We start from the raw sequence: 24,182 nt of genomic DNA, 5'->3' as shown, positions 1-24,182 counted from the left end.
TCTCCTGCTGTTCGGTTCTTGTTGTTACTGTAATTCTTTGTGTCTGGTCAAGCGTTGGCTCGTGAACTGTGTTTCACCTTTGACCTTTGAAAACTTGCCTCAAACTCGTCCAAAGACGATCTTAAACTGATCGAAAACTAGGTTAGAACTCGTTCAATAGGAGCCTTGAACCAACTGATAACTCGTCTGACGTTTCCAGACGAGCTCACAGCCAGCGCTGAGCAGACTTTAAAACCAGCTGAAGCCAGTTAAGCACTAAATCCAAACTCTCCTGAAGCCTGAACTCGTCTTCAGCTGCCAGTTAAACTGACGTCGGGGAAAAAAAACCACAGGGCGGCGTCACGTCTAATCCAGTTTTTATTTCCTCGGCAGAAAACGGAACACGATCAAAATGAATCAAGGAGAAAACAGGACAGCGTCGTGTTCTCGCTTCGTCGAACACCCAACTAAATATGCCACGCTATGCTAGCAGGTAAGTAAACTCAAAACCAGGTTAAAGAACGTCGTACACAAAGATGTTCCACTGTTCTAGTTAGCACTCGAAAATGAAAATTATCAAAAGAAGAACCAGCCACCTTTTATTTTTTCAGTTTTCTCCTTAGCTGCGTTCTCATTGGAGCAGACGGGAGGGGGAGGGGCCAGACGGGTCGAGGGGCGGTGCATGAGCGTCAGCATAGTTTCCACAGGAATCAACTTCTTGGTCAAGCTAACGCGTTAAAAGATTCCGCCCGAAGTGAAGATGCTAACCAGCTAGCCAGGCCGGGGCTGTAATACCACGTTGATCCAGCAGGTGGTGCAGCGGTGGCGCTGCGACAACTCTCCAATGCTCTGTGAATGAAGCCAAGACTCGCTGCTGCCGCCCGGGAGAACCAGGAGAAGAACAGATTCCATCTGACATCGCAAAACCTTAATCTGAGAACAAAGTATGAAAGAGTACTGGATTCACATGAAAAAACAATGAAAAAACTTAAATCACTATTTTTCTGAATCATGAGAAAATAATCTCACAATTAGAAGACAAAAACAATAATGAAAACTGTAGCTGCTTTTCTGTACAAATGAGATGATAAGCTCACAATTAGATTCTTTTGAACTCAGAACTTTATTTTTCTTGAAACCATTTCTAGAGATTATTTATGATTAATTAAAAAAAACAGCTACTTTTAATTTTTTACTGTCAATTGACAAGACGATGATCTTGACAACTCAGAAAAAAATGTTTTTTTCTTGTCAATTTTTTTTTCTTGCAATCACAAGATCATTTTATCAATTTAAAAAAGTAAGAGCCAGTATGTCTTTTTTCATGTGAATGCAATACGCTTCATGGAGAATATTTTCTAATAAATACAGGATAATGATCTGAAACTCTCCTGAAATGAACAGTAAGTCCTGTTGTACTGCCTGCTATACTGTTTTCAACCAGCAGATGGCGCATTGAGTCACTTCATTCAGAACATTAACAGAAGAACCATAGCTTGACTGAACAGACTCGATGCTGCCTCCTGGAGCACAGAAGAGGTATTACAAAAATCCCACAGTGTTTTCTTTAACGTCCAAATCCAATACATTATAATTCCAACTTCAGCAAACAGAAGTTGATCCAAGTGGAATAAGCCCCGCCCCCCATAAACAGGAAGAAAGGATGAACAATATGCACAGCACACAGTCCAACGCCTCCATGCTAGCTAGCGTGTGGGGCGATTCGAACTGAATAAAATGACTAGAGATATTATGATCAAATCTGTCAAAATAATTAGACGCAGGTTTTTATTGTGGGACTGCTGATGTAACATCCTGCGGTACCACTTTGTACCACCAGGTGGTGTTAGCTCTGGCTAACAGCAGCTTAAGATCCACCTCTCTTTGTTAGCTTTAGCGTTAGCACCCACCCACCATTTTTGTTAGCGCCTTCTCGTTCAGACTAGATGCTACAAGCAACGTAAATGTTCGCTTGCTTCTGTAAGACGAGCATTTTGTCGTGTTTAGCTGGACTGAGGAATGAAACAATTTGTGAATGTTTGCTAGTTGGCCTGCTAACACCAGGGCCTCCCTTACCTGTTACTGTGCCTTTAAACTGAGCTGTAGCATCCAGTTTGTAGCTGTTAGCCTGCTAGCGTCGGTATTGGCAGTGATGACAGACTAAGTGCCAGCATGGTTGACAGTTCACCTCATTAGCATGTTGGTTTAGCATTGAGCTAACTCCACAACCTGCAAATATTTAAATACTTAACCTATAGGACAAACTGGACAAGCTAGCTGGTTAGCACAGGGGTGATTAGTGCGCCTTTCGGTGGCACAAATTAGAATTACGCCGCAATTACAAAAAAAAAAAAAAAAAAAAAAAAAATCATTTTCCCGTTTATGATGCGTGGAAGCAAAATAACCGCGGTACCATGAGTGGGTGGGGGTGTGGGTGGGCGGGGCGTGGGCGGGGTCTGCTACAGAGGGTTTGTTCTGGTCCATCAGTGACTTCTCAACAGTTCCTTTATGTCCACGTCAGTCCGTGTGAGCGAGGCAGAGAGCGGCTGTGTCCTCGGGCAGCCAGTCGACCTGGGGGGAGGGGGCGGGGCTTATGACCGGGAGCCAGTCAGTGATGCTGCAGGTGGAGCTGAGAGGAAGAAGGCGGAGCTACAGTTTGAACTCCCAAAACAAAGCAACCAGTGGAGTAAAAAAATCCAGAAGAGTTGAAGTGGGCGGGGCTCAGAGAACGTGTGCGTGTGTGTGTGTGTGTGTGTGTGTGTGTGTGTGTGTGTGTGTGTGTGTGTCACTGTCCCTTTCCCATGCCCGTCAGAGTCCAAACAGCAGCTCCGATTCCCCGTTCCTGAGCTCCTGCTCTGCGATTGGCCGTGGTGCCCGGAGTGGGCGGGGCCGATCAGGAGCACTCCTCTCCGATTCGCTGGCAGGAGCGGCCCACCTTGCGGTCCAGCTTCACCATCTTGAGGACGGCCTCCTCGCGGCCGCGGCCCAGGTGGTCGAACAGGCAGTCGTGCTGCTCCGGTAGGCGGTGCCGCATGCAGAAGACGAAGCCTGGGGGCGGGGCAAAGGGAAGGGGCGGGGCAAAGGGAAGGGGCGGGGCAAGAGGGGGGGGATCAACAGTTAATCACAACCAATCACATTAGCCTCTTTATCTGGATTGGCACGTTAGCATTAGCACTTCAAGCTGCCGAATGTGAGGACGCACACACACACACACACACACACACACACACACACACACACACACACACACACACACACACACACACACACACACACACACACACACACACACACACACACACACACACACACACACACAGTGACCTACCACAGCGGCAGCTCCCCAGCTCCTGCTGGACGAGCTCCAGTTTGGTTTGACAGCGAAAACATCGCCGGCGGTTTTTCTGCTTCGCCGACACGGCGCCATCTTTGTCCTCCGAACGCGCACGCTTCTCCGGCGTCGCCTCGCTCTCCGAACCCGAGTCTGAGAGAAGGAGGGGGAGGAGTCAGCGAAAGAGGGAGGAGTCAGCAGAAGGAGGACGAGGGGTCAGAAAAAGAGGGGCGAAGTCTGAGTTACCTGCGTCTCTGAGACGTTTTGTGGGCGTGCACAGAGTTCCCCGAGCTGTTTCTGTTTCTGTGGATGACAGAAAACACCGTCACAACACACACACACACACACACACACACACACACCACCGAAGTACCTTCTCTCATGAACGCCGGCGACGGCTCGTCGGCTGATGGCTGCTCGGGCGGCGGAGACGACGACCGCGATTGGCTACTGCTACTGCTCGTCTCGAAGACGGCTGATTGGCTGCTGCTGCTCTGGAGGGGAGGGGAGGGGGGGGAGGGGCAGTCGTCCCCCGGCTGCTTCTTCTGGACGTCTGAGAGGACACACACACACGCCACACCGTTAGCATTAGCATCAACCTATCCGTCCTGATGGCTGTTAGCGTTAGCGTTAGCATTAGCGCCAGCGGCTCGTCAGAGACGCGGCAGACTCACCGGCGAAGCATTTGGAGCAGAGATTCATGGTTTTACTGGACCTGCGGACGAGACAAGAGGGAATCAGTGCCGTCCCAAATCCACGTAAGGCAGAATCACAGACTCAGACTTTGAACGTCTCTTAAAAACGGTGATCAATATGATCAAACTCTGTGAGTTGTATTTGAAGTCGACAGCAACACCGTGACCGACACTCTGAAGTGTCCTTGAATGCCTCCCAAAACAATCACAGAAGGTTGGATGGCACGCTCCCCGAACTGTCCCTGAACGCCTCTCCGGAACAGTCCGAATCCCTGATGACCTACGCTCTCAGCTGTCCTTGAACGTATCAATGCAACTGGAAACTTTCTCAGTGACGTTCGAGAACTGTAAGTCTGGAACACATTCTAGAATGTTTGAAAACTGGACAGCTGTCACATTCTAGAAAAGTCACTCTGGAACATTTGAAATGGCATTGGATGGTTTTCTGCTGGGAGGTTTAATTTTTACGAGCCGAACTGCTGGTCTGCACGGCAGCGATGAAGAATCGCTGTTCTACAACAGAGAAACTACAACTAAAAGGATTCCAACAGAATCTGAACTCTTCACCGATGGATCCCACGAAAACTGATGCGTGGTGAACGAGTGGCGTTTAAAATCACAGAATCCAACCCTACTGCCTCATGCTAGCTCAGCTGCTACCGAAACAAGCAGCCAGTCGCCATGTCAGGGCTCGAAATAAACTCTTCTCTCATTGTTCTGGAGAATAGAACAAAATAATCCTTCTTTTCTCACACAGGAATAGAAATTCTGTTCTAAATTCTGATTTAATGAAAAACACGTTTATTCTCCTCCATTTGATTCTGTTGAAGATCTGAGGGTTGTGAAGGTTCTGATTGGACAGGAGGAAGTAGCATATTTACATCGACAGGAAGTAAACTCCACTTCCTGTTTCTTTTCTTTCTTCCTCTCTCAATTAAATTTGATACTCCAGCTTTGAAAACGTCCCCGCCCATCCACTTTAGTCTATAAATCGTCTCAGTCCAAGTCCGGCTCTTGCCAAAACCTGAAACATTCCTACAACCTTTGAATGTGTGACTTGTATGTCCAGGAAATACCAAAGATATCAAAATAAACTAATTTCTTCAACACTGAGTGGAGCTGAGAATGCCAGCCAGCTCGTTGCTAACACAATCTGGCGTCAGAGCCATGCTGTCAGTCTTGATGGGTGAACGAGGCCTCATGAACCACTGTCTGTACTGTATGAAGCCACTAGATGGCACTCTTGGTTTTAAAATAGAGGCTGAAGGTCTGCCAACGATACAGAGAGCACCATCTAGTGGCTTCAAAAAATGAAGACAGTGGTCCATGAGGCCTCATCTGTCCATCACTGGCTGTCAGGGTGGAAAAATACCCACAATGCAACATTTTTAGGACATTTCACTGTTTTTTGCATCAGAATATTTCATTAAAATTACTCTTATATTTAGATTAGAGTCATTTTCTGGAGGAATTCTTTGGTTTTGCAAATTTTATCACGTGCCCAAAAAAAAAAAAAGTCCTTTGAAGTTTAAATTTAAAGATTATTATGGCTCTATTTTACCAATCTGGCCCACAATGCGAGTCTTTCTGGGTGTTTTTGCACCCTAACAACATAACTTTAAGGCTAGTTATAGCTTGTTTTCATGGTAGCTTTTCATTAACCCGTTTTCGTCCATCCATTAGCTCGGTGGGGTGGTGAGGCTGGACTGAAGCCTCATGCAGGCCGGTTAAGTCAGCTTAAGTCTGGGTAACAGAGGTGGAGATTTCAGCGAAACCAAAGAATTACGTCAAGACAATTTCAACATCAAACCAAGTTAATTGAAACATTATGTTGCAAAATACAGTGAAATGTCCAAAACATTCCACCTGTTGCATTCTGGGAGTTTAAGCTTCGAAGCTGATGTTAGCCGGCCACCAAGGTCTCAGCGTTTGGTTGTGTTGCTTTTCCCAATAAATTTGATCAAACCTCAATGTTTTCTTTGTGATTTTCCTCTTTATCTTGTTGGTTTGTTGGCCGGACTGAAACCTCTTGCGGCCCAGTATCGGTCCGCGAGCCTCATGTTTGACAGCCCCGTTCTGAAGGAACCTGCTGCTCATAAATCATCCTGAGAGTCGGTACGTCATCCCTTCTCCTCCCGAACCGGCCTAAAGCCCTCGGGACCCCCGGCAGACCCCCCCTCCGGAACCCCGAGGCCTCCCCCAACCCCAACAGCCGCACGAACGAGCCCATTTGTGGCTCTTTACTGTTTTCTTTCCCGGTTCCAGTCCCCAACCCCCCACCCGGGCCTGCACAACAACAACAATGGCTCCGAGCGGAGGCAGACTGGCTCCGCCGGGGGCCCGGTTCCCGGCGGATACTCACCCCCAGAAGCCGCAGGAGCAGCGCGGCGGCAGGCCCGGAGCTTCGCTCCGCTGGCTCGGGGCTTCGCTCCGCTCGCTGCTGTCTCCCATGACTCAAAGAAAGACAACAGGAAGGTCCGGGGCCTGCTCGACGAGCCAGGGAAAAAACATCCAGCGGCGGAGAAGTTTGGGGGAAAACAGGGATGAAAAGAAACGACCTAAAAAAAATAAAAAAAAAAAAAAATTAAAGTCCAGACGTCTGGGCGGAGCTGGACTCGGACCCGATCCGTCCCGAGCTGGACTCGAACCCGATCCGTCCGGGTCGGAACGGCTTCCAGAACACAACGATCAGCTGGACGGGCGGAGTGGACGACCCAGCAGGGAGGAGGGGGGGCCGCGAGGAGAGGAAGCACAGACACGGGCCGAAAACCACCGGCGACCGGGGGCGGAAAGGCGCCACGGGGGGTTCGAGACACGGTTAATCCGTGTGAGACAGAGACGGGAGACAGAGCGAGGACGCAGAGGAAGAACGGCGTCCCCGGAGCGGAGGACCCACCCCCGGCACTGATGGACCGGTCCGCTGGACCGGAAGTCCCTCCATCACAGCGGCCGTGTCAATATTTGACAAACGGTGATGAATAAAAGTGACGAATAAAACACACAAACATAATGAAAACATCAATAATTTAAATTTACAACAAACACAGAGGCAGCTACTGAGAGGAAGGAGCTCAGAAAACCAGAAGGAACTAAGGCTTCCATTCATTTCCTCACTAAAATGACTCTTTAATTAAAACAGCCATAAAATTACTTTAAACGCACAAAAACGGGGAGAAAAACACTAAAGAACTGACACAAAATGGCCATGAAGAGGTTAAACATTTCCAGAGACATAAATCTACAACAAACAGACAAAATCAAGATTAAAGACAAAAATACTTTATTCTGAGACAAACTGACGTAAAAACACAAAGTGAACATGGAAACACAATTACCTTGAAGGGATGAATTAGTTTTGTGATGCTTTCGTTTGACCATTTGTGTTGTTTTTCTGTGATTTTGTGTTGCGATGTTTGTTTTATTGTGTTGTTTTTGTCTTGCTTTGTGAAGTTGTTGCTTGGCCTTGATTATGTTATATGAGAGTTTTGTTGTTTTGCGATGAAGCATTGGTGTTTTGTTTTGTGATGCTTTGCTGTGTTTTTGTTGTTTTATCATATTTGTCTTAGTTTTGTGATGTTGTGTTGTTTTTGCAGCTGGAGTTCAAGAATGACAACAGAAGCTGTTTTGTTTTTCTGGTCACATTTTTATCAGGTGAAGTTTTGAAGAAGAGGCAGTGAAATGCGCAAACACACACACACACACACACACACACACACACACACACACACACACACACACACACACACACACACACACACACACACACACACACACACACACACACGTTCAGAGTCTGGAGGAAACCTGAGTCTGTGAAACACAAAGGTACTTCTATTCAAATTTTTTGTTACTGCAAATGAAAAGTAACTAAACCCCATTAAAAGTTACTTCATTAGTTACTGTAGTCAGTAATCAATTACTAATTAGTTACTGTCATCATCCTTACGAATTGCAGTTACTTTAGTACTTCAAATAGGAACAGAAGTAACTAATTACTCAAAAAAGTAAAGTTACTCTTGAAGTTTCATTACTTTGATAATGTAATGGAGAAAAAAGTTATTAGTTACTGCAAAGAAGACACTTTAGTAGGTTAGTTTTATGAGTAACAGATTACAGGATACTTTCAAAAACTGAGGAGTGACTTCAAAGATAGTTACTCCTGTATTCACTAACCGTTACATGTGACTTGTTTAAAAAAAATAACATCGTTTACGAGTTACTCCAGTAAAAATTTACTCTCAGGAGAGATTACGAGTACCTAAAAAGAGTCATCGGATACCTCAAGCTAAAATACAAAACAACTCTTTACGCAGTAGAAAAGCTTGAAAGTTACTCCAGCGTCTTCTTTGGAAATTAAAAATCAGTTTAGTCACCTTTTATTTGCAGTAACTACAAATTGCATTTTACTGAAGCAACTGATTACTCCACTAGTTACTTTAGTTTCTTTGTATGAACAATGTTTGACTTGTGTGAAAAGTTACTGGAGTAACCAAAAGAGGGAATGAGACCGCTTCTTTGGTCAACCAGATGTGGTGAGAGCTAGCATTAGCATTAGCTGATGTGGTTATATCCACCAATGAGCTGCCTATGCTGAGGCTAAAGCTAAATAACGGGAAAGCATCACGCTATCCCAGCTAGCTTTAGCATTAGCTGACCTTTTGTCAACAGAGAGTAGCAGCTACGCTAATGCTAAAAACCACAGAAAGACCAGGGTGGCTGGAGCTATCATACTAGGGAAGTTAGCTTTGGCATCATCTGAACTGAGCTAATGCTAAAGCTAACAGCTTGAGACTTCAGTAACTAACATGACAATAATAAGTTACGTTAGCTTCAGGGACTTAAAAGTCAAAGCACTCGGTACTTTCTTAGTAATGTTCCGTTTAAAATAAAAACAGTTTGAAGCGCTGAGACGACGTTAAACGTGCTCGACGACCTTCAGACTCTGACTCACATGAGGACGGAGGAGGAGGCGGGGCTAAAACAAAGACACTCCAGCAAGAAGCGTGTAACATTTGAGGACTGGCGCATTCACAAAGCGTCAGCTAGCTAAAAAAACGCCCAGGCATCAAGCTGCTGAAGATAATCACAGGCTAATGCTATAGCTAGTCTGTAACAGCAGTTCATTTTACTTTGGAGCAGCTTTGGCTAATTCTGATGAAAATATTGCATTAGCCAAAGATGTAGCCACCAAAGAGATAGCCTGTGCTCTATTACGCTGGCCAATGCTAATCAGGACAATGGTGTAATATTTAAAAGTAAATTGACAGATGCTAATGCCAAATATTGCATCTTCAAGAGAATAATATGCAGCTTTAGCACCAATTACGTGAGCATAATAACTTTAACATAATAAATTAAATAGGACAGGTTGGATGCTAATCATCATTATGCTATAACGTAGTAGGTGGTAAAGCAAGTTATCAACATTGAGAGAGTACGATTTCAGTTACGTTAGCTTCAGTCAGTCTTTAGCTTGTTGCTAACGATTAACGCTCAGGGTGCGGAAAAATCCTCACGCATGCTAATGTTTATCACCTGTCGTGAGTGGATCGTCTGTGGTAGCATTAGCATTAGCCTGTTAGCTGACGACATGTGAACATGGCGTGGTGTCCCTTTAAATGACGTTCTCCTTGTTTGCTTGACCATGTGTAACGACCATGTGGAGCTGCTGTTTTAAGTCCAGGCCCCTCCCACACAATGGGGGGGTGTTGCATTGTGGGTGATGATGCTGTGCAAAATGGCGAGGTAAGGATGAGAACGAGGTCTCTCTCTCAGTGGTGGGACTGTGAGGACGAAGAGGAGGAGGGGGATGAAGGCTGAGGGGGCAGCAGGCTGTGAGTACGTGACGGCCTCTGGGGCCGTGCAGATCCCCCAGACCCAGGCCCAGGCCCTGACCCATGATCGGAGGGGTCAGTGGGGTCAAAGGGGGCGGAGCCTGGACTGCCCTCAGAGACCTCGATATCCAGCTGAGCAGGACACTCGAAGTGGACACAGTGAAAAACCTGGAGAGACACAAGATGGTCAGAGGGAGAGAGAGAGAGAGAGAGAGAGAGAGAGAGAGAGAGAGAGAGAGAGAGAGAGAGAGAGTGTGTGTGTGTGTTTATGTACCTCGTTAGCTGTGTTGTGCGTTCCGACGATTCTGATGAAAGACGCTGGTTGCATATCGAACTTTAACGTTTGCCATGACCTGAAGGACACAAAGCTAACCTGTTAGCACGTTTCACGCTTTTCACAATTCATCTGGAGCTGCGACACGCCGCTAGCTGGATTCACCGCTAGCTAGAAACATGCTAGCAGCGCTAGGTAATTTTGGAATGCAGAAAACATCATCTCAGCACTGGAGTTGTTTAACCACTCGAGGCTGGTTTTAGCGAGGCCGTGTTGTGGCGTTGCCGATGGTGACGGGTGGGCGGAGCCTCACCGGCATGCGACCCGGGTGCGGTCCACCACTTTGGTCCAGTGCTGCTGGTTGGTGGACACCTCGATGTAGTAGCTGTAGGAGCGGTCGTCACAGTCCCACAGCAGCAGCCTGCACACACGGAGCAACAGCACGCCCAGTTAGCGTTAGCATTAGCATCGGAATAAACTCCTCTCCTGCTCTGCTTAGTATTAGCCCTCGTCCACGGTCGCTGTGGCGAGTGCTGTCGGAGAGCTGGTGCCGCAGTGAGTCGGACGGACCGTAGCGAGCCGATGGAGTACGGCTGTGCTAGCTGGATGACGATGGCGCCGGAGCCCAGCTGGTGACAGGTGTAGCCCGAGTCCCAGTCGTAGTTGCGCGTGTCGCCGTTGAGCAGAGCGTTGCGGCTGCGGCTCACTCCCTCCACCACGCTGGCGCACGAGCCCACGGTGGCCACGTTCTCGCTAGGTACTGCGGACCAATCAGAGAGAGAGAGGGAAAGAGAGAGAGAGAGAGATGGCCAACGTCAGTGATGCGAGGCTCCGCCCCCTTTGGGCGCGGGAGGTGTACTTACCCACGAGGCCGTTCTCCAGGGTGAAGCTGCGCTGCGTGAACATGCACTCGAACGCCACCAGGTGGAAAACCTTGTTCACCGTGTTGTGAGTCCCCACGATGCGCACATACCTGACAGGGTGAGACAGAAGAGAGAGGGGTGAGCCAGAAGGGTGAGAGGAGGGAGAAAGAAGGGTGAGAGGGGTGAGCCAGAAGGGTGAGGCAGGAGAGGGGTGAGGCAGAGGGGAGACAGGGGTGAGACGAAGGATGGGACAAGAATGAAACATAGGGTGAAGCAGAAGAGTGAGAAAGAGGGGAGAATGAGTGGCAGAGAGAGGAGAGAGAGGGGTGAGATAGAAGGGTGAGACAGACGGGAGAGGGGGTGAGAGAGTGGTGAGATAGGGGGGGTGAGACAAAAGGTGAGACAGGGGAGAGAGGGTGAGCAGGGCTTGAAGCAGGAAAAGATCGCATGCCTGAAAATTTTTGGGGAGCGGGGGGACGACACTTTTTCACTTTTTGCATGTTTTTAACCTTGTTATATCGTTATGTTCTCACCAAAAACACCCCAAAGCGTTATTTTCATTCGTGCCTGTGTGTTTGAGCTTTCCTCCTTGTTGTGCTGCTCAGAGAGGCAGCCCCTCCCGCACCCGTGAAAGCGCTCTGTTTCCCATGTTGACGTCACACGGTGAAGATGGCCAAAAATAAACTATTACCATGTTAGAGCCATTTCTAGGGTTTGGACGAGCTAAAAAAGCAGGATACAGCCCCTTTAAATCCCGTTGACAGCGCTGCCAGGTCTTCATCTTCCCATCCAACCACCAGACCCACTCCAGTACTGATACAAAGTCTTCCCCAACAAGCTTGTAAAACAGTTCTAAAACCAGTAAATTCATTTTACAAAAACACCATAAAAATTCAGGATCAGAAAAAGCGTTCACACCACCACTGCTCAGTGCTTCAGAAATATAACACGTTGAGTCTTGAGAATATAATCATGCATGCTAATCCCTGCCTGCTTTTAAAGATCATACATAATGACGCATCTCCACCACTGAAACTATTTATTTCTCTGTGCTCTGAGACATCAACACGGACCACCAGATCAGTGTCAAGGGGAGAATGTTGTATCCCACGACAAAAAACTACATTTGCTAAATCATCTTTCTGTTGTGTAGCCACAGATCAGTGGAATAACCTCCCAGCAGAAATAACAGCCTCACAGACCTGAAGTCCTTCCTGTTCGGTAAAGAAATGGATCCGATCAACTCAAGTTTGCACACATGGTTAGATAAGGGTGGGAGGGGGAGGGGGGTATTTTATTGAATACTGTATGGGTGTGTGGGGGGTACTTTATACTCTCAGGGTGTGTGTGTGCGTGCGTACGCATGCGCCTGTATTTGCAGACAACTCTGCTCTGTCTACTCTTAAAGCTATCCATCTGGAATGTACCGGCCTCACTGTCACTGTCTTTTTTACTGTTAGAAACTGACGTCTCATTGTTCATTTCATTTGTTTTTACTGTTTGTTATTTTAATACCTCAACCTGCCGAAGGGACAGCAGGCGGAAATTAGCAGTATGCGCACACGGGAAGTGTAAAGGATTCTGAATTGATAAGGGGCAGATGTTATAAGCTTTTGCTTCTTTCTGTACCTTTTTATTCATCAGATCTGTGCTGAAGTATGTAGATGCGAGTATGTTGCTCTCACCTTTTGTTTTATTTCAATGAATGAAATTAATAAATCAAATCAAAAGTAAGCTACAACCTGGTACAGGCATCTTTCCCTTTTTCTGAAGGATAATGTTTACATGTACACTGTCCCTTTTCAAAAAAAAAAAAAAAAACTGAAACTGAACTGAAACAACTTTTTGTTATTGTTTTGGGTTTTCCAACATTTTTGGGAAGTTTAACCGACCTGTCAATAAGAGGAACCAATGAGACGATAGGGGGGATTTTTTTTCTTTTCCCAAGTCATAACAACCTCAGTCCAGGCCTGTCAGGATGTGAAGCCTGACTCGGTTCTCCACGGAGCTCAGACACTTCTGACCTGTTTCTGAGCGCCTCCCCGGGCTGCGCTCTGACCTGGCGGTCTGCCTCCGTTCTCCACGGAGCTCAAACAAGCTCCAGTATGTTTCCACCGGACGCGACGCGAATTTTCGTGCAATGAGATTACATACAAAGTCAATGTAATGACGCGATTGACGCTCAATCTTGAGTGGCGGGGGGCGGCCGGTGGAGAGCGTTTCCAGCGAAAGATTCGCGCGCCCGTCGACTTGTGGGGCGTTCACACCGGCAGCGAGTAGCGCGGCGAGGGCGGCCGTTTTACATAGAAAATATATGGTTTTCGAGCGGCCAGGAAGCGGCGAGCGGTCACGCGGTGAGAATTCAGCGAACTCAGCGGCGGCCGCACTCTCGCGGACCGCGAGAGTAGCGTGGCGGCCGCTGTACTCTCGCCGCTGAGTTCGATAGGTCGGCGCTGCGTCGATACGAGAGAAGACACTGAAGTGATCAGCGCACGGCTAGAAACCAATCAGATGCTTTGTCCAAAGTGTGAAACACTTAAGACCCGCCCAGCTCGCTCTGATTGGCTAAAACTCCTGAACACTGAGCACCACTGGTAGTTAGAACGGTCACTTAATGACTGGTCACAGAGAAAAAACAAACAAAAAGAAAAAACAAAATATCTCCACGCCGGAGGTCTTCAAGCCCTGGGTGAGACAGACGAGTGAGAAAGGGCGAGAGGAGTGAGAAGGTCAGGGAGAGGGAGTGAGACTAGTGAGAGAGAGGAGAGAGAGGAGTGCGATGGAAGGGTGGGACAGACGGGAGAGGGGGAGAAAGTGGTGAGATAGAAGGTTGAGGGGGTGAGACAAAAGGGTGAGACAGGAGACAGAGAGAGAGAGAGAGAGCGAGAGAGAGAGATGAGTGAGAAAGGGTGAGAGGAGTGAGACTGGTGAGAGAGGGGGGTGAGACAGAAGCAGAGCAGACAGAACAGGCGGTGCCTTGCTCACCGGCAGACTCGTGGTGGGAAGTACAGGTTCTGCCAGGAGCGGCACAGATACTTGGAGTGGTCCACCACTCGAACCCAGTCCAGCTCGTCCATGGACACCTCGATGTAGTACGAATACGACCTGCAGGGGTCACACGGGGGTCAGGACCGGGGCTAACGGAAGGCTGACCCCGGGGACGTGTCTTGAGGGGGGGTGTTGGTCTCACCGGCTGTCCCGGTCCCACAGCAGCAGCCGGACGTGGTTGATGATGGACGACTGGCCCAGTTTGACCTGGATGCCGGCCCGCCCGTCCTCCTCGATGGGGTGTCTGGAGAAGCCGTGGTCCAGGTCGTAGTTCTGCGTGTCGCCGTCCAGCAGCGCCGACTTCAGCTCGCCTTTCACCACCTGGGCGCCGTGCTTCATGGTGGCGATGTTCTCCTCCGGGACTGGAGCAGAGCACGAACACGTCAGGCTAACGAACAAACTGCAGGACAACTGAGGACCACCGGGGGTCAGACTGACACCCTGTTGCATGAGAACCCAGACAGAACATGACATCATCTACCAGCCATGCTACATGCTAAACACCCCACCGGAGGACTCACTGAGCATGCCGCGGTAGTTGAGGTCCATGTTGCGGCTCTCGGACCGTGTCTTGATAGCGTCCAGCAGGTGGTCTGGACTCACCAGGCCGGACGGCCGCACCACGTTCAGCATCTCCGTCAGAGTCATGAGCGGCAGCCGCACGGCCGCCATCACCTCCGCCGTCACGCCGTCGTCCTCGTGCTGCCGGCACCAGCGGCTCAGGGCCTGGAAGATCTCCTTCTCGCTGGCGGCGAACGAGTCGCGGCGCACCACGGAGAGCAGCGCCGCCTGCGGGAACGGAGACCGGGACACGTAAGGCGGTTCCCTCGGGAGAACGCCTCCGTCAAGCTGAGTTTCCACCGCAGGAACTGCACGAAAGTACCAGGAGAGTTCCTGGAGAGGGCTGCGGTTCTTGGTACTTGAACTTGCAGGAAGCTTCCTGATAATCAGGTGAAGTTTCTGGAAAGTTTCAGGAATACTTCCTGGTCCTCTGGGAGAGTTCCTGTGATGGTTCCTGCTACCTGGTTATTGCTCCTGGTTCTCGAAGAGAAATCATGCAATCGTGTCTGGTACTAGAAGACAGTTCTTGTAATGACTCCTGGTTCTACAAAAGTATTCTTATAATAGTTACTGGTACAGACGGTTCCTTTAATGGTTTTTAACTCTAAAAGAAAGTTCTTGTGATGTTTCCTGGTTCTAGAGGAGAGTTCTGTGATGGTTCCCGGTTCTAAAGAAGAGCCCAGCGATGGTTTCTGTTTCTACATTACAGCTGTTTTAATGGTTCCTGGTACTTTACATGAGTTCCTGCAATCTGAAAGCAGCTTCCTCCCACTCGAACCCTCCTGAACTCTTCCCTCCGGTCTTACCTTGGACAGTGTGAGGAACCCGTCAGAGTTGAGAACGTCGGGGGCGTGGCGGTCCATGTAGGCGCAGCAGGCGGCGCTGAGCGCGCTCAGACAGTACAGGCTGGCCACGTCGAACACCAGGCACACGTTGTTGGTGTGCAGCACGGTGCGCAGGAAGTCCGAGGTGGAGTCCTCCAGGGGCTGCAGGCCGTAGCGGTGAGCCAGGCCCAGGAAGTCCAGCAGGACCTCCTCCCGGGCCGAGCTCAGGCTGGCCCGGCCCGTGTACAGGTAGTGGAGCAGCATGGAGAAGGCCTCGGAACGCGTCTCCTCCAGACTCACCTCCGCCTGGGGCTGGGACTCCTTCATGCCTCCGTACAGCAGAGCCCTGACGGGACACACACACACACACACACACACACACACACACACACACACACACACACACACACACACACACAAAAACAGGCCCCGGTTACAGCACTAAGGTTCAATCCACACGCATCGTTTCAGTGTTTTCTTCTGAGGAAAGTTCAACGTTTACACTACAACATTTTGAAAATTATGTCAGTTTCCATGGAAACAGCAGGAACAATGAAAATGCTGTAGCCGTCATGAGTTGCTGTGGAACGGCAAACTTTTTGGTTTTATAATGGTCACATTTCCCCATTTCCATGGAGACAGTTGGCTTCCAAATAGTTGTTTTCTTCGTTTCCATGGAGACTTTCAAAAAGTTTTCTTTTCCCCATTTCCATGGAGGTGAGGAATTTTCAAAAAGTAGCATTTTCATCATTTCCACGGAGACAGAGCTCTTTCAAAAAGTTATGTTTTCCTCGTTTCCACGGAGACGGCATGCCTTAACAAAGCCCTCTTCTCTGAGATGGACTAAAAGCACTGTCAGATGATCCGAGCAGTGTTGTGTACATTTACCTCCAAAACATGAGGAAAGCTTTACGTTTCACGTGGAAATGATTGTTGTGTAAGCAGAACGTCAGTCTCCAGTTAACAGGAAGTACAGAAAATAAACTATTACAGTGTTAACAGTGAACTGAGCCGGGGGGAGCGTCGGGTGACCCCAGCAGTACCTGAAGTAGTGACACCGGGCCGCCAGGATGACGCGGTGCGCCGGGAAGCGCTTCCCCTCCACGATGAAGGTGACGTCGCTGTACTCCTCACCCAGCACCAGGGCTCCCAGCTGCTCCGACAGCAGGTGGATGTGGTCGATCTCCGACACCGAGGCCAGAGGGCGAAGAGGGTGGCTGTTACTCATGGCGGAGCCGACCTGTCACATCTGGGGGGTGGAGGTGGGGGGGTCAGAGAAACAGAGAGGGAGGGAGAGACAGAAAGACAGAGAGGGAGAGACAGACAGAGCGGCAGAAAGAGAGAAGACATCAAACTGAAAGTAAACAAATCAATCAGAAGCTAACTCCAGAGCTAATGCTACATGCTAACGACTTCCAACAATCTAACGCAAAATTTCTGGATTCTGTTCATACATACGAATCTGTGTGATTCGTCACAGCACCAAATAAAACCTGTTAACTATCAAACTGTGTCCGCACTGCTCTAAAAAAAGAATATGTTGGTATGTTTGGAGCCCATGCTAACGGCTAACGCAGCCGACGCTAACCTGGATGAAACGGTCTCTGTCCCGGTTGGATCCCGCCGAGCGGCTCCAAGTCACTTCCGGTGTCAACGGAGGTCTGTCTGGGGTGAGGCAGCGGTGGTTAATGTCCCCAGGAAAGCAGAAAGAGGAAAAAAGATCAGGGGAAAAACGCAGCTTCAGTTCCTCGAAACAACATCCAACATCACAACAGGAAGAACACAGCGGGTCATTTCCGGTTCCGGCTTTTTTTTTCTTCTTCCTCGGTTGAATGGCGGCTAGCGCCAGCTTCTGAAGCGCATTACCGCCACCTCCTGCTTTGGAGTGTGACCCATAGTTCTCTACGTCCCGTCTGTCTCAAATACTTCAGTCGATTGCTGCTCTCGCAGTCAGTGCATTTAAGCTCCATTAATTCCCTTCTCGGGGAAGCTTTCCTCTTTAGTTTACCCCTTTTCCCAGTGTAGTTGTCACACTCGGGTCCGAGTCTGTTATTGATTTTTCCACTTTTAAGTCCTCTAACTTTTATAACGCGGTATTTAATTCCACTGAGCACACTGATTTCAGGGACTTAGACGTCCTAACCAGTTGTTCCAGTGGCAGCATCCTCAGATCAGTCGGTATAAACTTTAATATATCGTTGATATGCTGTCTGTAACTTGTGCTCAACCAAAACGGCCATGTCCCCTGACTCTTTGTGCATCTTCAGTTTGTCATGTAAAGTGTAAAAGTCAACCTCCACTAAAGGACACAACCGTGCTGATGTTACTGATAAGGAAACTGTCAAAGTGAATCTCTTCTGGTTTAGTTTGTCGTGCCAGAAGTTGGTTTCTGCCAGAAACTGATTTCCGGTCCGCGGGAGTGTGCACAGTCTGTCCCAGCTGAAAAGTGCAGCTTCGTGGCTCTGCAACAGTCTTCATCGGGCTCAAACAACCAGTTCTATGGTCATCCAACGATGTTTACTTGTGTTTGCGTTTGATGGCCTTCTGTACGTCCAGTTGCCTTATATCGCTGCTGAATAGGGCAGTTGGTGATTTAAGACTGGCTTGTATTTGCACTAATAAAGATATTTGTCAAGGCAGCTTCTTCTTTGAGCACCAAAATGACATTAGACCCCACAATTAGGGATGGGAATTGTTAAGAATTTAGCGATTCCGATTCCATTATCGATACTGCTTATCGATACGATTCCTTATCAATTCTCTTATCGATTCTCATTGAGTGAGAAATGAAACAACACAAATGGGGTGTTTGCATTAACTCTTTAATATCTTCATCCTGAACAGAAGAAAAAAATATCCATGTCGTGAAAACTTTGCAAGCTGCTAGTAGCGCCAGTTTCATGTTTTGGTGTGAAAAACAGCCGAACTCTGTAGCTTCATCCTGACGCCAGGTTGAAAAGCTCCAAACCAAATTACACCGGCCTCACTCTGGATGCCCCTGTCTGGTCCAGCTCTGCAGCTCTGTCACTCACACAGTCTTGGTGTGTCTGCTGTTAGCTGATGGAGGTTGCCACATCTGCCCCAAATATAATGTTAATTCCATCCAACAATGGAAAGCAGTCCAAACCTCCATCTCTGTAGAGAATGCATGTTAAAACCGTAAAAACCGGATTTGCATTTAAAAAAAAACACGTCGCAAACACATAATCGTTCCATCAACCCACCTCAGGTTCAACAGAGGCTTGATTGTGCAGAAACCTGCCCAATCTGGCAACACAGCTACTCCGGTCATGGAGCTTTGTTTTGTGCAATTTTGGTGTAGTTTGACTTTCCTACAATGAGTAAGAACAACATCGTTCATTCTTCTAATGCATATAATGATTAGATCGCGTTGTTTACCATATATTCTACCAGAAGAATTACAAAAGACAATGTGAAGGCAAAAACGCGACAGATTTTATTTTGAAATAACAGATTTTGGAGCACGTAACTAGTTTCCATCTGGCACCGACTTGTTTCTGTTTAGACTGAAGCAGCAGGCTCCGGAGTGAGGAAAAAAGGATCCTTGCTGAAAGTTTCCGTCCGCGGCTCTGTAGCGGCGCCAGAGTGGACCTCAGCTGCGCTGTGCGAGTCCATGTGCTCCGCGCATGATACGTCGTCACGCACACAGTGGAATCGATAGCGGAATCGTTAAGGAGACAGCCAAACGATTCCTTGGAATCGAGACATGAGGAACCGATTCTACAAAAAAATCGGTTCTCGATTCCCATCCCTACCCACAATAGAGTAATTTGATCCCAAGCAGTGTTTTGTACCACTTGAACCATGAGTAAAGGGGCATTACAATGTAAAAATCAGCTTTTTTTGCTTACCAAAAACTGATTCATGCCTCTAGTATTGTATGTCGATGGATATTTTGCCCAAAAATGACTTAATACAACACAGCAGAGTGAGATTTACAACATTTGAACCCAACCACTGGAACATCTTGTTACAGAAAACGGACTCTTTTCCATTCTTAAATGCAATTCAGCATTTAGGATTTTTTAATTCACATGCATTTTAAACATTGAACCGATACATTTGGACAATTAGCAAATCAAGCTCTGTTGACAGACTTGAAATGAATAGAGGGTCAGAGTGAATTCCATTAAAGTAACACTGTATAATAATATTAGCATTAAGAAAACAGTTTGGAGTTACACTTGAAAGTCCAGCACATTGGAGATGATGAAGTCAACTTATAACTGCACAATAAATTGGTGTTACACGAAAAATTGTGTTGAAACAACATGATTAGTTTTCATCAGTCTAATGTGACTGAAAAAATTATGGTTTGACAAGATACAACTGTCAGGACAAGGGAAAGGCAAGTACATTCAAAGAGCTTTATTCATCAGCATATATCACCGTCTCTCCTTAATCTCCACCAGGAACCTGAGAAAGAGAAGATGGACATTACTGATCAGAGCTTCACATGGACTCATCATGGGGATCATTCTACCATCTTTCAGCTCAGATCTTTGTTGCTTTGAAACTTTAATACACTGAAGAAATCACAGATTCAAACATTGAGATGAATCTTTTGTCATTGTTCAAAAGACTGCTGGCATCCGTCAGCACTTTGAGACAGTAATCCACGTCTTTATTACATCTCAGCTGGATTACTGGAATGCACTTTATGTTGGAGTCAGCCAGTCGTCCCTCACACGTCTCCAGTTGGTCCAAAATGCTGCAGCGCGGCTACGAACTGGATCAGTGAGACGGAGAACATCACTCCAGTCCTGGCCTCCCTCCACTGGCTGCTTCTGACCTTTAAAGTCCATTTTAAGGTTCTTTTATTTGTTTTTAAATCCCTGAATGGTCTGGCCCCGCCTTCCCTCTCTGAGCTGCTTCACCCCGACACTCCTGCTCGGTGCCTCAGATCAGCTGATCAGCTGTTCCTGGAGGTGCCCAGGTCCAGACGGAGGCTCGGAGGGGACAGAGCTTTTTCTTTTCTTTTAATGTCTTTTTTTGTTGTTGTTATTGGTTTGTTTGTTTGTTTTTGAATCGTTGTTCTAATTGCCAGTTTCCTTGCACTTGCACTTGTATTTTTGACTTTGTACAGCACTTTGTCCCAGCAGTAGTTGTTTGTTAGTGCTATATAAATACAGTTAAGTTGAGTAAAATTAGTAGTTACTAAACGTAACTCCAGTTCTATGAGTGTACACGTGCCCGCCTACGGGCTTCGCTATTGGTATTCCTCTTTGGTGCCAGCCAATCCCCTGAGATCAAACTGAAACCTGCGCATCAATCCTGCCCGTGTGCTGGCACAGCACCACACCCCTCTCAGAGGGTATAAAACCAGGCTCTGCCGCTTAATCTTCCTTCTTCTGAATCAGCGAAGGAGAAAGCAGACAGCTGGGCCTGCAGGTAGGCGGGCACGCATACACTCGAACTGGAGTTACGTTTAGTAACTACTAATTCTACTTCGTGATAAGCTTAGCCCGCCTACGGGCTTGGATATTGGTATAAACCAGTGGCGGACCGTGCATTTCACATTAAGGCCTTCAGAACAGATCTGCCTGAACCCAATCCACCTCTCAATAACTATTTTGTCTACAAAAAAAAATCTGATTATGCAGATATGCACATAAAGAGTTGTTGCACAGCAGATAGATACTTGTGCAGCCAGAATAAATGCCTTTGCTGAAGTGCACAATTCTCCTACTACATCTGTGCACATACAATGAACATCAACAACTTAATAAAACAGCAATATTATTTAGGAAAAGAGGAACATTTTACTCACCAAAATCCCGATTATTTGTAAACAAAATCCATCCTCATTTCCTTCCTCAAAAAAGAGTTCAACTGCTCTGTCATATAGATTATCTGTGCGTTTCAGTTCCATAAAGCCAGGGCTGAAAGTCCAGCTGCCCTGTGGGATTTCTGGCGAAGTTTTATTTCTCTTCAGGTCTTCTTCTTCTTCTTCTTTGGAATAATTGAGGTAGGCGACCAACAACTTAGGTGCATACCGCCCCCTACTGTATCTCTTGGTGAATGTAAATCAGAGGGCCTGGATCTGCTGTTGTTAGAAGCTAGAAGGCGCTGAGTCGCCAACTCGAAATCTGATTGGTTGAAGCAGCTGTCTGATTGACGCTTCACTTTACTTCACTGCGCCATCAGGAACGGATAGCGAAGGCCTCGGGCAGATTTCTTTGACCCTAGCAACAGATGATGCCTGAAATCTGATTGGTTAAATGATTTAATATGAAAAAAACATGTCTGGAAGCAGCGCAACCACGGGAAAACTATGAAAGGAACTGGAACATACCGTTTGGAATCATTTATTAATTATTTATGGGCAAAATATAATTTACATCAGTCTGTAATTCAGATAATTTTTAGGCCAGCAGAGAAGGCTTTGCAGGCCCTGATGGCCCACCACTGGTATAAACCAAGGCGGAGGCTGTAGGGGATGAATGTACCCCCAGCTGGCATGCTGGCAGGATTGGTGCAGAAAAGCGTAAGTAAACAAACCGTACGCCAGAACGGTCGAATAACTTCCAGAGAAAATGGGGCAAGCAGCCTGACCGAGGCGCTGCCCGAAAGTGCATAAGCATCACCATACGACACACATACATGCCGACCGGGTTGAAGCCACAGCGGCAGGCGGGGCAAACCCTGGCTCGCAGCCCCCACAGGGTGCGCCAGCGAAGAAAACCAAGAAGACCAGCACGGTCAGGCGACAGAACCCCTGTTCTTGCCGAGAACCGACATGGCCACAGTGTCTGTGCACATATCCATCAGATATGAACGCACAAAGGTGGACGCGGGCGCTCAGCAAGCAGCCTGGCAGATGTCACCCACCCTGACACCTCTGCACAGGGCCGCGGAGGCCTCCATGCTCCGTGTGGAATGAGCACGAATCACTGCTGGTGGCGGATGATTCTGCGCCTCATAAGCAGCTGCAATAGTGCCCCCCACCCAGTGGGCGAGACGCTGGGAGGACAGCAGGGCTCCACGTCCCCTGGACCTGTATCGCACAAACAGCTGGTCCGTAGTGTGAAACCCAGCTGTGCGCTCAACGGAGAGAGACGCAGAGCCCTGACGGGGCAAAGCAACCGCAGTCGTGGGTGGTCACCGGACGAACCAGGCGGGGAGCAAAGCGTCCTGATCCGGATGACCCGCGACCGAAAGTCCGAGGTGATGGGATGAAAGGCCGGATTAGGCCAAAGGTGCACAAAACCCCCATCCAGGCTGAACACCATGCAGGATGGGTGGACCGACAAAGCGCAGAGATCCCCAGCTCTCTTGGCGGATGCAGGAGACCAGGTCCAAACCCCTCTCAAAGCACCACGTGGTGAAGAGCTGCCACCGAGACCTGTAGGCCTTAACAGTGAGGGGGCCCTGGCACTCTGGATGGTGGAAACCACCACCGGGGGGAGATCCAGTTCCACTAATCTCACCCTCTCGGCCTCCAAGCCAGGAGGCTCCCGCCCAGGAGAGGGCGGGACCGAAGGGCGCCCCCTGCCTGCAGCAGCATGTCGGGCCCGTCGGGGATCGGCCACGGCTCTCCGACCGCCAGCTGGACCAGACCCGGGAACCACCTTGCACTTGGGGAGTCCGGAGCCACCACAACCACGTGGAGGTTCTGCATCCTCACCCTGCGCAGCAACAGGGTCAAGAGGCGGGCTGGAGGGAACACGTACAGGAGGCCTGGAGGCCAGGTCATGTGTGTGAAGGCGTTTACCCCAAGAGGGGGTGCGTCTGATAACCTGAGCGAGAACCAGAGTGGGCACTGTGTGTTCTCTCCACTGGTGAAAAGGTCTGCCACTGGGTGGCCGAACTTGGACCAGAGTTGGGCTGTGACCCACGGGGACAGGCCCCACTCGTCATGGAGTGGGCCTCCCCAGGACATTCTGTCCGCGTCAACGTTGAGGACCCCGGGCACGTGTCGCGCTCTGAGGGAGGCGAGGTGCCGGTCCACCCACAGCAGGACCTCCGCCGCTTTGCGGTGAAGAGGGGGAGACCAGGTCCCCCGTGGTGTTGTCCGTCCTGACAAGCACATGGCTGTCCTTGGACTCCCTGCGTGAGGAGAGCAGGGTCCATCCAGAAAAGGAGATCCTGATGTCCCTGAAGCAGGATCGAAACCAGTCTGTGTCTGTCCCGTTTCCCCAAGCAGCGGAGGCGTGAGAACCACCGCTGCAGTCTGCGCATGTGCAGAAGGTCCAACCGAACCACTGGGTGGGCTGCGGCCATCAAACTCAGAACAGTCTTGACCAGGCGGACCCTGACCAGGGGCCAGTATGAGCTAGTCGTCGATGTAGGTGAGAATCCTCAGCCCACGATAACGGAGCGGTTCTAGCGCCGCCTCGACACACTTGGTAAAGGTGCGAGGAGCGAGAGAGTAGCCGAAGGGGAGCCGGGTGTATTGAAAATACCTGGTCCCCAAGGCAAACTGGAGGAAGGGCCTGTGCCTCCTCAGGATGGGGATGTGGAAGTAGGCATCCGTGAGGTCGACTGACATCATCCAGTCCCCAGGGTGGATGCTCTCCAGGAGGTGTTTGACCGTCAGCATGCGGAACCTCCTGGTGGTTATGCGAGCATTTAGGACCCGCAGGGTCTTTCGCTCTTCTTGGGAACCAAGAAGTAGGGGGAATAAAAACCCGGGTACGCCTCTTCCATGCTCAGCTCCGTTACCGCACCCCGGCAGAGGAGCGAGGCCACTTCTGCTTCAAGAGCGGCCGCCCCCGCAGGGCATGCGAGCCACGTTCGAAGGATCCCATTG

The 24,182-nt window shown here is 48.8% G+C and overlaps 2 protein-coding genes and 1 long non-coding RNA gene across 3 annotated transcripts in view; all 3 read right to left on the bottom strand.

Annotated features, from left to right (window-relative positions):
- Positions 1–339: 339 nt before the first annotated feature.
- On the bottom strand, positions 340–6,860 carry LOC115402450 (AN1-type zinc finger protein 3-like). The gene is made up of 6 exons (XM_030111019.1): positions 6,368–6,860; positions 3,985–4,025; positions 3,684–3,863; positions 3,557–3,613; positions 3,308–3,463; positions 340–3,027 (listed from the first exon to the last, which is right to left on the bottom strand). Exons 1-6 carry the CDS (start codon positions 6,454–6,456, stop codon positions 2,873–2,875), a joined length of 678 nt encoding a protein of 225 aa, XP_029966879.1. The 5' UTR covers positions 6,457–6,860; the 3' UTR covers positions 340–2,872.
- Positions 6,861–7,283: 423 nt separating this feature from the next.
- Positions 7,284–17,182, bottom strand: btbd9 (BTB (POZ) domain containing 9). The gene is made up of 11 exons (XM_030110975.1): positions 16,998–17,182; positions 16,453–16,658; positions 15,392–15,755; positions 14,546–14,813; positions 14,167–14,386; positions 13,962–14,081; positions 10,977–11,086; positions 10,684–10,873; positions 10,427–10,534; positions 10,114–10,192; positions 7,284–10,007 (listed from the first exon to the last, which is right to left on the bottom strand). The coding sequence occupies exons 2-11, from the start codon at positions 16,635–16,637 to the stop codon at positions 9,777–9,779; spliced, it is 1,875 nt and encodes a 624-aa protein (XP_029966835.1). The 5' UTR covers positions 16,638–16,658; positions 16,998–17,182; the 3' UTR covers positions 7,284–9,776.
- Positions 17,183–18,902: 1,720 nt separating this feature from the next.
- LOC115402465 (uncharacterized) overlaps positions 18,903–24,182 on the bottom strand; it is a 72,793-nt gene continuing 67,513 nt past the window's right edge. The window contains exon 6 of the long non-coding RNA XR_003933113.1: positions 18,903–19,846. This is a non-coding gene — a long non-coding RNA (uncharacterized LOC115402465). The remainder of the gene's footprint in view (positions 19,847–24,182) is intronic.

Source organism: Salarias fasciatus, chromosome 15, assembly GCF_902148845.1.
Source record: "Salarias fasciatus chromosome 15, fSalaFa1.1, whole genome shotgun sequence".
NCBI lineage: Eukaryota > Metazoa > Chordata > Actinopteri > Blenniiformes > Blenniidae > Salarias > Salarias fasciatus.
The sequence above is the reverse complement of the archived record's forward strand: the minus strand, read 5'-3'. Positions and strand labels throughout refer to the sequence as shown.